At 47.3% G+C, this 12,926-nt stretch overlaps 1 protein-coding gene across 1 annotated transcript; it reads right to left on the bottom strand.

The window, feature by feature from the left end:
* Window positions 1–3: 3 nt before the first annotated feature.
* On the bottom strand, window positions 4–12,792 carry LOC148408740 (A disintegrin and metalloproteinase with thrombospondin motifs 15-like). The gene is made up of 8 exons (XM_088441505.1): window positions 11,706–12,792; window positions 8,439–8,571; window positions 7,400–7,567; window positions 5,450–5,733; window positions 5,181–5,358; window positions 4,936–5,108; window positions 3,099–3,274; window positions 4–2,260 (listed from the first exon to the last, which is right to left on the bottom strand). The coding sequence occupies exons 1-8, from the start codon at window positions 12,666–12,668 to the stop codon at window positions 1,471–1,473; spliced, it is 2,865 nt and encodes a 954-aa protein (XP_088297631.1). The 5' UTR covers window positions 12,669–12,792; the 3' UTR covers window positions 4–1,470.
* Window positions 12,793–12,926: the final 134 nt, after the last annotated feature.

The following is a 12,926-nucleotide window of genomic DNA, read 5'->3' on the forward strand; positions in this document are numbered from 1 at the left end:
GCGTTCATTCAAAGCTTTATTTGGAATAAATATACTCAAAGACAAATCAGTTGATCGTCGAACAAAGATGTAAAGGTATTTACATGCAATTTTGCACAGAGCAAATGTATACATAGTATACAGCGCAGCCCAAATAGGTCATGTTTCTTTTGCTGTACAATGTGCAAAAGAAAGAGGAAATAGAAATCAAAGTGACTATAAAAGGTTCCACTCTGTCGCGGGATGTTGCATGGGACAATGTGGGCCTATAGCAACGACATCATAGATTTACAGGATCTAACTGAGTACACAGAAAGTGGGGCAGTATGTGTGGCAGTGACCGAATGAATATGTTGGGCGGAAATTCCTTCAACGTATTTCTACAGCGCAGGACATCCGCACTGTTTTTTCCAATACAAACGTGGTCATGTAACTCGCGGGTGTCAAACGCAAGGCCCGGGGGCAAAATCCGGCCCGCCGCATCACTTCATGTGGCCCGCGAAATGATAATTTGTCTTCAAGTGTCTGGATGAAACATTAAACATGCAAGTTGTCTTCATCTTTTAAAAACGTGGGTTGCTGTTGGGCTCAGGTGTCAAACTCAAGACCCGGGGGAAAAATCCGGTCCACCGCGTCATTTTACGTGGCCCGCGAAATGATAATTTGTCTTCAAGTGTCTGGTTGAAACAATAAACTTGCACGTTGTCTTCATCTTTTAAAAATTTGGGTTGCTGCTAAGCACAGGTGTCAAATCCGGCCCGCCGCATCATTTTATGTGGCCCGCACAATGCTAATTATGACTTCAGGGTTCAAACAAATACATCAAATCTGTTTGAAAAGGTTTTTTTTGGGGGGGGAAACAAGCATTTTTTTTGTTCCCAATCTTTCTTTTGAACAGTTTTTACCAAAATCCGATTTTAAGTGTCTTACAAACTTTTATTTGACTTGCCCTCTGACAGAAACACCAACTACAAAGTGGCACACGATAAAAATGACTGACACCCCTGAAACTCATTCATTGATTCAGATAGACCCTCTTTTACTTTAATATTCGGAAAAAATTATTCTGTAAAGACTCATAAATACATACACAGGATCAAACGAGTTAAACAATGCAACACCCTTACTCATTAGCAAAGAAAGAAAAACACCCAATTGTAATTTGTTACATATATTGCCTGATCAATTTAGGAAACGGCAATCGAATGCCCCTGGGAGGCAACCCAACGATTAGGAATCTGACACAAAAGGGGTCCCAAACTCATAAGCCAAACGGCTTACTAACATATGTCAAATCCTCGCTGACGCCTCAAACGATTGAAGCTTTTACGAAGCGGGAGACGCATCTTTATTATTCTGCTGTCAGCATAATGCGTTCAAATGATGGGGAGAATAGGTTGCGCCATCCGTTTTTTTTTTTTTTTTTCTTTTTTGGTCTTGGATGCGGGAGCGAGCGTGAGGAGGAGAGCTGTCGGCTTTCCCGGTCGGTCATTAGCAAGGCTTCAGTTTGCAGAAGTCCAGCTCCTGCGGTTTGCGTAAGGCTCCGCAGTGCTCCCTGGGAAGCAAGTGTCCCGTTTGGGCTCTGCAGTGCAGCGGCCGTCTCTTAAAGCCCTTCCCGCAGGTGGCGGAGCACGGCGACCACGGGCCGGCGCGCCACTCCGGACACGGGTCTCCGCAGGCTCTGGTGGCCGGCGGTCTTTTGGAAGCGTCGCAGTCGGTTCCCGGCTTGCCGTCGCTGCGCAAACATTGCACCATGCGCCTTTGGAAGCCGCCGGCGCCGCAGCTCACCGAGCACGCGTCCCAGCTGCCCGACGTCCATTTCTCCAGCGGGGGCTCCTCCTTGCTGTAGGGTTTCTCCAAATCTCCCTCCTTGGCGCTATGGTCGGCCAGAACGCTGTTGTGGGATCTGGCGCGCTCCTCTTTCTTCAGAGTCCTGTCCTCCTTGTCGTTCTGTTGGGCCAGGTAGAAGGAGTAGCGTAACCGAGGCGGCGTCACGTTGCCTGCGCACAGCACTTCCACTGTGAGCCTCTCCTTCAAGGGACTGACGGACTGGAGGGTCTCGGAGAGGCCGCCGCTGCCGCTGTAGCGCAGCAGGCCGCCTTTGACGATGAGGTCTCTCTCGCCGGCCGACACCACGTAGTCGCCGTTAAGGATGTACTGCCCTGCGCTGTTCTTGACCGCCAAGTAGTTGTCGTCGCCCAGCATTCCCCGGAAGCCGCGCTGACGGATGTCTATGTTGCTTGCGCCCACTGGCAACGTCACCACATAGTTGTAGCCTTGCCTAAACGGGAAAACGGGACAGCCGCTGAGGGATTTTACGGCCGTAGAACCGGGGACTCGCTCCATACCGTGACAGCTACGCTAATTCCCGCTAGCTCGTCTAGTACCTTTCGCACCGCTAGCTACTTTGTTACGCAAAATCACATGGTTTGGTAGAACCTTTTGATGGTTTTACTGTTGAAAAGGCTACCAAAATAGGGACGTGGCTGCCTTGGAACGCTTTTATTTTGAAATGACGATCGCTCTCGAGAGTTCGCAAACAACGCAATACTGCTCCGAAAAGACGTTCGATCACCAAAAAATGCGCCGTCTGTTGCCAGTGTTCGCATTGCCTCTGTCATTATTGGCAGCATCTGGAATAAATTAGCTGCTAGCTAGCGGCACTCGCACGCGCCATATCGACATGCGAGAGCAGTCGGCTTCCTTTTCCAAAGCTGTTTAGTAGCTGTGAATGAGTGCACACATTGATGCCGACTGCTTGACACAGTTGCTACCGATCGCTGACTCTGTTTCAGCAGATGGGGCGGTCGATTATTCGATTATTTGGAGTCATTGGTAATCCGTTTGAAAAAGATTCAATAGTGACAGCCCTAAACAGGAAGGGGTCACGTTACTGTACATCGTTAACCTGAACAACAAAATGGCGTTTAGTTTATTTTGTTCAAGAAACGATATACAAATGCCGTTTGACGTACTTCCTTGACGCCAATGAAATTACTAAGACTATTTGGACCGAGCTTTGGCAGCACGGCATCATGTGGTGTTCCAGAAATCGCCCAAAATTGCGACTAGTTGAGTTTTTCAGCGATGAGCCGAGTGCCAAAAACTCCTGCACTCACCTGGGCTTGGTGAAGAGTCCTGAGACCTTCTTGCAGCTCTTATTGTTACCGCCACAGATTCCACACTTGTTAAACTTTTTGTTGGATCCGATTTTTCCATCACAGCCGGTCTTGATGCATTTCCCTTGAATGCACACTCCCGTGGAATCTGGGGAACACGGGGTTCCGTCCGCCACCTGCGGTGGACGCACACAGCGGAGACCGCTAATTAAACACTGCTTCCTCATTTGACTCGTTTGTACGCCGCCTGCCATATTTTTAGGTGTTCTCATAATATTGCCATCATGTCTAAAAGCCGAGATTAGCGTATTTCCACGAAGCCGCGGATCAGGATGTGGCGTGAAATGATATTTAGTTCAGATGTTTCAAATGAGCATGCAGCTGCTCTATGATTCAGCGCTACATGTCCCCTGAGAGTTCACGTCCTCTCAAGTCAAGATGATGTAGTGTGAACTTTCTCTCACGGCTGCTCGCGCTCACTCCACACCCGTATTATCTCGGGGAGATAAAGCCCGTCCACTCCTCTAGTCGTCCCATGCATCTGCGCTTTTTTTCTCCGAGGCTCGCATGAATTCGCGTTGCTCGCAAATGAAATCATTTTGGGCCTCGGAATCCACGTTATGACTTATCCTGATGCGCTAATATGGCAAGAAATATATATACGATCATGAATTTTGAATATTGTGACAATCCTTTTGGAAAATCTTTAAACATTAGATGGCGTCATTTACAAAGGTGTGGTATAAATGTTTATATTAAAAAAAAAGTTACTGACGACTGCGTTAGTTTCATCGCAACTAGGGAAGCCTTTTTTTCCTGTATGAATTGAAAAGTCCAACTGTGTTTGAATGCACCAAATGCAGTTAGTTCCATATTATATAAACTAATAAGACACCAATGGCAAAAAAAAAAAAAAAAAAAAATTCTAAGAATGAGGCAGAGAGCAATCCATAAGACAATCAACTTGAAATAAATCAAAAAAGGAAAGCATTTGAAATGTAATAGTGCCAGGAAAAGGAAATAACACAGCTGCTAACCTCTCATTTTGGCATGTACGTGTAGATATTGAATAATGTGGTTACGACTACTGTGTTGGAGCGACGTGCGGCATGTCCCGGTTTAAAATTCTTATGGCTTATGGTTCTCACTTGATCTCTCTCCCAATTGGCCCCAGCAAGAGACACCGGCTACTCGTCAAACTTGCTTGCTAGTTTATCTGATTGGCCAAGAATGGATGTGACGGACAGATCATTGAAAATTCCATGGAAAAAGAGATGGTAATCTCAATACACGCAGAACGTCTGAAAGAATAAATTGTGGATTTCCTCTACGAATTCATCAAACAAAAATCTATGAAATAAACAACGAATGAATAATAAACGGGGAAGCACAGATGCCCAAAATATCTTTCTAAGATGAAATTCGGCCTGACTTTTTTTTTTTCCAAACAGTTCGGCTAATTAACTCGTTCAGTCCCATCTTTTAATATAGTCATAATAATAAATCATAAAATTCTGGTCAAATGTGTTTTTTATGTGACTAATGCTTACGTAATATAAGCCGATTGAGCACTGTAGTGATAACTGTGACCATCGGAAGGCCGTGTTTCCACACTTACAACACAGCTGTTACCTACATGCAAGTGTAAGTGAAGAATGGAAGTCAATCTTTCTAAGGCAGCAACCAGACATGGCACACAATATTGTGTTGGCCGTGAAAGGTGAATGAAAAGGCAAAATAAACTGGCCCCCTCCAGTTTTCCTTTTCCAATAACGCTCGGCACAGAAAGAGTTCAAAGAAAAGTCCGTTGTAGCTGGGCTGGAGTGCCGCTCCTTACCTTGGGCGCCATAACGTAGAAGTAGCCGGTTCCACTGGCCCTGCAGATGAGCTTACATCTGTCCACCACGCTCACTCCAGAGTACTTGGGCACCCACAGCACAGAGGGGCCGATATGGTTGCTTGTGACAGCCCGCCCGCCGGATTCGCACTGCTCTTCGCGGTAAGACCTGCCTGCGCGCAGAGATCAGAGGGGGTGGGCAAACGGAAGGCCTCACGCCTCCGGCGTTGGGGAGCGGTTCCGACCTGCGTCGGGGCAGAAATTCATGCCGCAGGAGCGGTATTTGACCCGGTCCCCTTGGCAGTACTTCCCCCCGTTCGAGGGGAGCGGGTTGTTGCACTCTCTCGTGGCCAGCTGGACGCCACCTCCGCACGTGCGTGAGCATGAGCCAAACGGGCCCCAATTCCCCCAGCGGCCGTCCACCTGGGAAATTTACGACAAAGAGGAATTTGCTTTTGCCGAGCGGCAAGGCCATAGCAATTGTTGCCCGCGCGGCCGAGGCCCAGCCTTATACCTTCAAATTCCGCTCCGCGACGGGCGCGCAGACGCCCCGGTCGCAAACTTGGCCATTGCCGCAGCGAGTGCCGTCAGCCCAGGGGAAGTGGCGCGTCAAGCATATCAATTTGTCTTTAGACTCGCTCGTGCACCACAGAGACACGCACGGCGGATGTATGAAGGGGCAGGACTTGGATTCTTTGCCGAAGGACAGCTCGCACTGACGTTCAAGCGGGTAGGCTGCGCCGGGCGGCGTGCTGGGGAGGCGCAACGGTCTCTGGGGCTGGTCCAGCAAACAGTCCCCTGGAAGACATTCTTTGTCAACTTTTTGGCGAAGCGGGCCGGCTGAGCCGATCTATAGGTCACGAAACATCCTGACGTCCGTCGGTCAGGGCCCACTTTGAAGAATTTCAACTCTAAAACATTAGGCTCCGATAACAGTTCCAAATGTGCATGACAAGAATTTAAAATGTTAATTCTGTCGACTCCTCCGATAAATGGACCGATTGGATACGACCTTATTTTGCATAAAAATATACTCAAAACATTTTCTTGATTAGTTTATCGACCAATTATTGGTGTATTTGATGTTCAATGATAAAAACAGATGAACAAACTATCAAACGAGAGGAGCTGCTGACCTTTTTGTAAGATATTAGCATAGCAGCCACTTTTACAGCAAACATTTGAAAATCTTTCAAAAAAATATGTATAAAAGGATGGGATTGAATGTCTTGGAGGGGAAATAAAACATAAATTTACATTTTGAGGATTTAATCTGTTAAGCAGTGTGTCTAAAAATCTCCAAAAGTGTGTGCACAAGGGTTAATCCAGGCAGGTGTTCACGAGTGCAGACGTTTTCCTTGCAAACACTGTATGAGGAAGCCCACCCACCCCGACGCCTTCATCTGTAAACTCATGCAGACTATTTCTCCCTTCGTGTCAAAATTCAATTAATGACTGTTTAGGAACACTTCCCAAACTTTCCAATTGACTTTTAATAGCTTCGAATGTTCCCTTGAACTGATGATACGAGTCAAATTAGGCTGAGCTCCATTTACAATCGACGCCACTCAAGCGTCTTTCCAGGAAGGGGCCTTACTAATACGAAGAATTTGGTGAGCAGGTGCAGGAGCAAAGAAAAATGACAGACTATTATCAATAGAAAAAAAGCTTCCGGCAGGAGGATTTAATCACAGCTTCTTGGAGGCAGTGAAAAATGGATGGCCGAAGATGTCTGGAAGTTACTTGAGCGATACTTTTTTTTGCTGAACTTCCAAAAAAAAAACTGCCTCGGGGCTGTGGGCAAAGTTCCAAAAGATCGGGGCCGTTCAGCACGGCGTGTAAACTGCTGTCAAACGTGCGGCGGCGTGTCTTCGCTCTCCAAGCCGCTCCGTCAAAGTCGAGATTTATGAGCGATGGCGGGAAGAATCCATGTTACAACATTATGAGACTTGCTGTCCAAGAGGTGCCTGAAGACCAAGTAAATGTGATCCCGACTGTTTCTTGTTCCCCTCTTGTCGGAGCATGAATGAAGAGCGTCTATCCAAGCGGGATGGGAAACACAAGTTGGTTAAAGGGGCGCTCTCCAAACCGCTGCGGGGACGCTCCTCCAAACAAAGCCACTAATTTGGGACAGATGTGGAGCACCTTTTAAAATCCAATTTTCGCCCGGCTCCCAGGCCGAGCCTCGCGGTCTGGCGTGTTCCGCGCCGGACCCGCTCCATTTTTGCTCTTCCGAAATAATGCACCGATGCAAACGCTCAGCGGTGCGTTCAACTGAAATGATTGTGCTGAAGACCCTCCGGCAACGCCACTGTAACGGAACAGTCCTCGGCAACGAACACGCGTTTTATGAACGTGATCCTCGTTCAAATATTTGAGCAGTAAGAGCCACGCGAACCGCTCGAGTTCATCTCCGCGTCCGTCCAAATGCGCCTCGGAGACGACGCCGCCGGCGGAGACTCACCGTATCCGCTGTCCAGGAAGTCGGTGATGATGTAAGCGCTGCAGGGCGACCACGGGCTGTCGCGATTGATCTGAAGGAGCGTGGGAGACATCATGTGATTGTTTTGCTGCTTGCCAAAGGCGTCCTCGCAGGCCCTCGCGTTGTCGTGCGGCATGTTGAAGACGTGCCCTGCGGAGAGGCGGCCGGAAGACCGATGTCTTTTACGCTTGCTTTGCTCAAATGCCTTCAGGCGCCAACTTAAGTTTGGAAACGCCATCTGATTGCTCCCGAATTTTACCTTCATGGAAGACCCGTCCATTTAATTTGTGTCCGCTGTTGTATCTGTTTTGTCTCTACGAGACAGTGGACTTAATTACGTCCTACCCGAGCATATGAGACATCATTGGAAAGGCTAGAATGTCCTCTACTGAGCCTATCAGGACTTGGTAGGGTTGCTTGAGCGAATCAAAAGATACAGAGCAAAAACCGTTACAGCGGAGTGCCGTTTGGTGCCAAATCATGCAGTAAGCTCATTTTGATACGACTGAAAGTTGAGTGTGCTGTACTGTAAATTTGAGGTCAGTTGGAGCAGGGTTTTGAGAGCAGCGGCCCGCCAAATTTGGAGGTTTTTGTCAAAGAGGGGCGTGGCCGCCTTTCTTTCAACCCTGATATCTCACCAACTGTCGGGTCAATCTTCACAAATGAGGTATGGTCTATCCTATTTAACGGACACTTTCCGCTGTTTTGCCAGAGTAAACGGTTGATATGGATTCCAAATGTTAGAAGATTGGGTCAATAATTGGACCTTGTGGTTCGCGCTACCTTGACAGTCTTTCACAAAAAATAATTCACATGTTCCCTGAAACATGTAAAAGATGTCATTTTTGGGTTGAAATGTCAAAATTCCTTTTTGAAGATCTTTCCAAACCTTTGATGGGTAAACTCATGTCGTAAAATCGTACAGTTTCCAGCATTGATGAGATTTTATTTTTAATTTTCTCCATGTGGCCCAAACCCCTTTGGCCGAATAGCCGCTAACGCGCGATCCGGCGCAGCTCACCGAGTTCGTGAGCCGTGGTGAAGGCCGAGGGCATTCCATCGTCTTCGATGACGGAACAGCTCCTCCTTGGGTCGCACATGGTGCCTACGTCGGCCATGCCCAGGGTGTCGCATGTGGAAGTCCCACATAGATTCTGAACAGTAAAAGAAACCAGTTCTAAATTACACTGTAAAGATCAGGACTGCGAAAGAGCAAAAAATACGGTGACGTCCCGCCGACCCCGTTGCAGCGCGAGTAGCTACCAACTCTTCGGGGAAGACTTTCTACAAGGTTTAAGAATGCGTGTCTGGAAATTTTCCTGCGTTCATCCAGATGTGTGAGGTCAGAGGTGACTAATGTTGGAGCCGGGAGACGGCCTGGCTCACAATCTCCATTCCACCTCGTTCCAAAGGTCACAGCTCTTTTTTCCACACATAACTCCAGGGGAGAACACTTCATTGATTAAGAAGTTTGTCTCAATACTTTTGTCAATTAAAATATATGTCATGCCTTTTCACAAAATCAGGCGTATGTCTCTGAAAATGAAAACTGAGATATTGATAATGTTCCAATTCTACACCGAGTTCCCTTTCACATGATATATAATACATGAAGGCGGCTGAAAAATGGAGGAGGTTTCAGCAGTTTTGAATGTTGCCAAGTTTTGAGAAATAATTTCAGGTTTTTCCCCGTTCATCATCTACTAATCTCTCATTTTCATACGCTTGGATTGACATTTGAAGCTTTCGGCTGCTGGCAAAAGACAGTGGAGACTCCAAGTGTACGTCTCTGTCCAAAATTTGTATTTCTGTCAATAACTTCAAACTAATCTCTGTGACATAAGTGCGCTTTTGTGAAAACACGTATTTCCAAGGGGCTGTTTTGTGTATTGTTCCAAAAATGCTTTGCTACTGAAGCGGTTTGTTGAAAACGCGTCTGCTGACCTAAATATTTGTTTCTTGTCCAGTCTGCCCCCCCCCCCCCCCCCCCCCCCCCCCCCCCAACATGACACAATCCCAAAACTTGACTGCGGACTTTCAAGGCAAACATCTCCGTCGGCTTTTCGCCGACTGTCTCGGAGCACATGACCCCATGTGACGTCATTTCACTCGTCTCCAATCGTTGCATTTGCACAAGAGCAGTTTCCAAATGGCCTTTTTTTTCTTCTCTTTGTCGCCACACAATTCCATAAGCTAATCTTAGCCAAGATCCATTCGGAGCACTTAGACAAACCTCCTAATCACAGGACAAGTACACAACTCTCACCGCACAGAACCGCCCAGCTGCCTACTCCCTCATTCTTTGCGTGCACTTTCAAAGCAAAAAGACTTCGGACAAAGCCTATACAGTAGGAATGAAAAAGTCCTGCAAAATGCGCCTTGGCTAATAATGACGTTTGACGCTACCACAATTTTGGGCGCGTAAAGAACAAAGGCCAAATTGTCCAGTGGTGCGGATCGACAGCAGATGTGTTGCGAGCGCCGACGAGATCCTTCGGGTCATTAGGGAGAGGAGAAAATCCAGGCGAGAAGCAGAAGGGGCTAGCTAAGGTTTGCGTCTCCGGAATGACCTACTTCCCACATCTGTCACCTCAATTTGCCGTCTTGGTTTGTTGCTGTAATGTAAATTACAATTTGCAAGTTATATTGGAGAAGAAACCTGTCAGTGTTTCCATCCATTGAAAACCGCAAGCTTTGCTCCAGTTTTAGCCGGGGCAGTCCGCATTTTGAGCCTTGTGACCAGCAAGCCCTGTTGGCGTGTCCCGGTTTTATGCAAGTTGCCTCCTGACGTCCCCTTTTTGACTAGCAGTCGCTTTTTGGGCCATGTCAGTCGATAGTTATTCAACGGACCAATTCAAAAAGGATTCAAACCGTTTCCTTTCACATCATGCTGGAACTTGAACTACTTCCTGCTTCCGTGTCAAAGAATCAAGGGAACTGAAGGCACATCTTAGCCGGATCAGCTTTTTTGTATGCGTATTCCCAATAAGGTGTGCAATTTGATTTTCAATTTTATGAACAAGGTTTTGCAAGCAAATAAAAGTGCTCGCATTGACCGATGGATTGCTACGTGGAGATGTACTGTATGCGTTCAATGACCGTTCGCACAGTCAACATCTCAAAGGTCAATCGAAAATACTCATTTGATTCATCTTCCTTCTTGATGCTTCCGTATGTGACGTCACAGAGGAAATGAGACAGGAAATAGGGATGGCGCTTACATGATGTGATCAGACGTAACAGCTGTGGCGAGGAGATGGCCGTTTTGGGTTCGGACTGCGCAGGTGGGCCATAAAGTAGATGTGACATAATGAACGTGCGCAAACCTACACCCTACCTCCTCCCGTAGGTCCCAGTTCAACGGTTGAGGGGAAAACAGCTGGAGCGGGAGGGAACTGCAACGACTGTGAGAAATTTCCCACTCGGGCGTCCCTCAGGGCACTGATGTTGCTTCACTTTGCCAAAGCCTCGGGTGTATTTGTAGCTCGTTTGTTGCCAGATTTCAGAGTAGAAAAAATGACAAAGGAGAAAATTTTCCGCGCTACATGAACAAAAGTATTGGGACGCTGGGCTACCCCTTCATATTTGCAACATAAGATTATTATTTATTGCTGTTTTTTCAACATCAGTGGTGAAATAAGGCGCATCATTTTTTTTCCGGCATCTTGATGCACTTTAAGTATTGTCTTCCATTTAAGACTAACCTGTAAAAACCCTGTTAACTCTTTCAATGCCACTGACATATTTTCACATTTTTTAAGAGTCTGTACTGTCAATCCCAGACATTTAAGTACATTAAGGACAATAATTTCCAGATACTGTACTTAAGTATTGATTTAATACTTAAGTATCTGGAAATTAATATATGGTATTTTGTTTTTTAGTCTTAATTTCCTGATACCTAAGTGTTGATTTAATACTTAAGTATCTGGAAATTAATGTCCTTAACGTACTTATGTATCAATCTAATACTTAAGTACCTGGGAGTGCATGTCCGGACTATTAAAAAACATGGAAACATGTTAAAAAGTAAATATTTGTTGAAAATCGATTTGTATCGCTTGTTTTTTTTTGTTAATTTGAAAAGAATACAATTTTAGGTAAGTTTATACAACGTTTATGATAATGGCATGTATATTCACCATAGGGTGGGGGTGTGTGAAATGTTTTCTCTTTCCTAAGTTTGGGGGCTCTGCAAAAAAAACATTAAATACTGTTTCTTTATTGTACTGTATATGTTTGATGTGGTGAAACGAAGCTCCGGTATAGCTCCCGAAATGAACTTTACCTGTCTGGTGAAGAGGATGGCCGTGTCCCAATATTCTGCATCCCTGTCGCTGAACTTGTTCATCTTTTTTTGCCAAGCGCAAAAATCCTGCAGCGTCACCGCCGCGTTACTGGACACTTGGGGTCCTTTGTCCGCTTCGGAGATGACCAAAATCTTGACCACGACAATGTTGATGGAGTTGCGGATGCTCGGATGTTTGTAGAGCCTGGCGGCCACCGCCATGAGCGTCAGCAGGTAATTTTTGAGGTCCTTCCCGTGGAAGTCTTCCATGGATTTGTCGGCCACTAGCAGCGTCTCCACGTATCTAGGAACCGAGGCGAAACGTTTGCTTCTCCCCGGCGCGCCTGGGCTCACTTTGCGGCCATCTGCGACGCTCCGGTATTTTGCCAACAAGTGTGCGACGCGGGGGTTTACGCCGTTGTTGACCTCGCACCTGGAAGTGGAATTTGCCTTGAGGTGGCTGCCGCGTCTGCGGCGGATGAGGTGCGCGCCGCCGGTGTGGTTGCGCAGCGGGCTCACGAAGTATTCCCAGCCTCCATAGCCGAACGCACCTTGCACGCCATTGCACAGGCTGAAAGCCGCGTAGGAAAATTGGTCATCGTTCACATAGCCCGAGTAAAAACAGCGGGTCGGGTCGCTGCCGACGTCGGCGCCGGATAACCACGGCGCGTCCGCGCTCTGCAAGGAAGGGCCGACGAACTCGGAATCGTGCCGCAAATCCAGCACCAACTCCTGGTGGAACGCTTGAATCCTTAGCGCGTATCTGTCGCGAAGAGCGTCCGCGTCGTCGTAGTGATATTGCTGGTGGGTGTCCAGTATGAACGGGATGAAAAGTTCGCTTTCCATGCAGCGAACCAGTTTGGACAGCGACACCACGACGTGGAGCAGACAAGTCGCTCTGGCGAACATGGCGAGGTTTGCGTTCGATTGGGAACCTGATGACCGAAAGCTCAGGGAGAGCATGTCCGATGCGCAGCCTTTATTGGGGTTTTTGGTCTACAAGAGCGCACGCTTGTTCTGGTCCTGACCCATTCCCGGCCTGCACCTGTGTGCTCGTCCCACTGCTGCCTTCGGTGCTCTTTAAGCATTTTCGTCTTGGGCGAAATAATGGAAACTCTATCTCACTTTTGGAGGGGGCAGTCCGTCGGAGGAGACGAGACACTCATTGGATGCAACGTGCCTCCAAGTCATTGTGGACAGCGTTGAATCACGGGAGGAGCC

The sequence above is a fragment of the Hippichthys cyanospilos genome, chromosome 18, assembly GCF_059441005.1.
Source record: "Hippichthys cyanospilos isolate Australia breed blue-spotted pipefish chromosome 18, RoL_Hcya_1.0, whole genome shotgun sequence".
In the NCBI taxonomy this organism is placed as follows: Eukaryota; Metazoa; Chordata; class Actinopteri; order Syngnathiformes; family Syngnathidae; genus Hippichthys; species Hippichthys cyanospilos.

Coding starts and splice junctions, on each gene's coding strand:
- LOC148408740 (XM_088441505.1), bottom strand. CDS start 12,668: ATGCTCTCCCTGAGCTTTCGGTCATCAGGTTCCCAATCGAACGCAAAC. Junction 7,568..8,438: donor CACCACGGCTCACGAACTCG/GTGAGCTGCGCC, acceptor GCCTCTCCGCAG/GGCACGTCTTCAACATGCCG. Junction 5,734..7,399: donor CTTCCTGGACAGCGGATACG/GTGAGTCTCCGC, acceptor AATGTCTTCCAG/GGGACTGTTTGCTGGACCAG.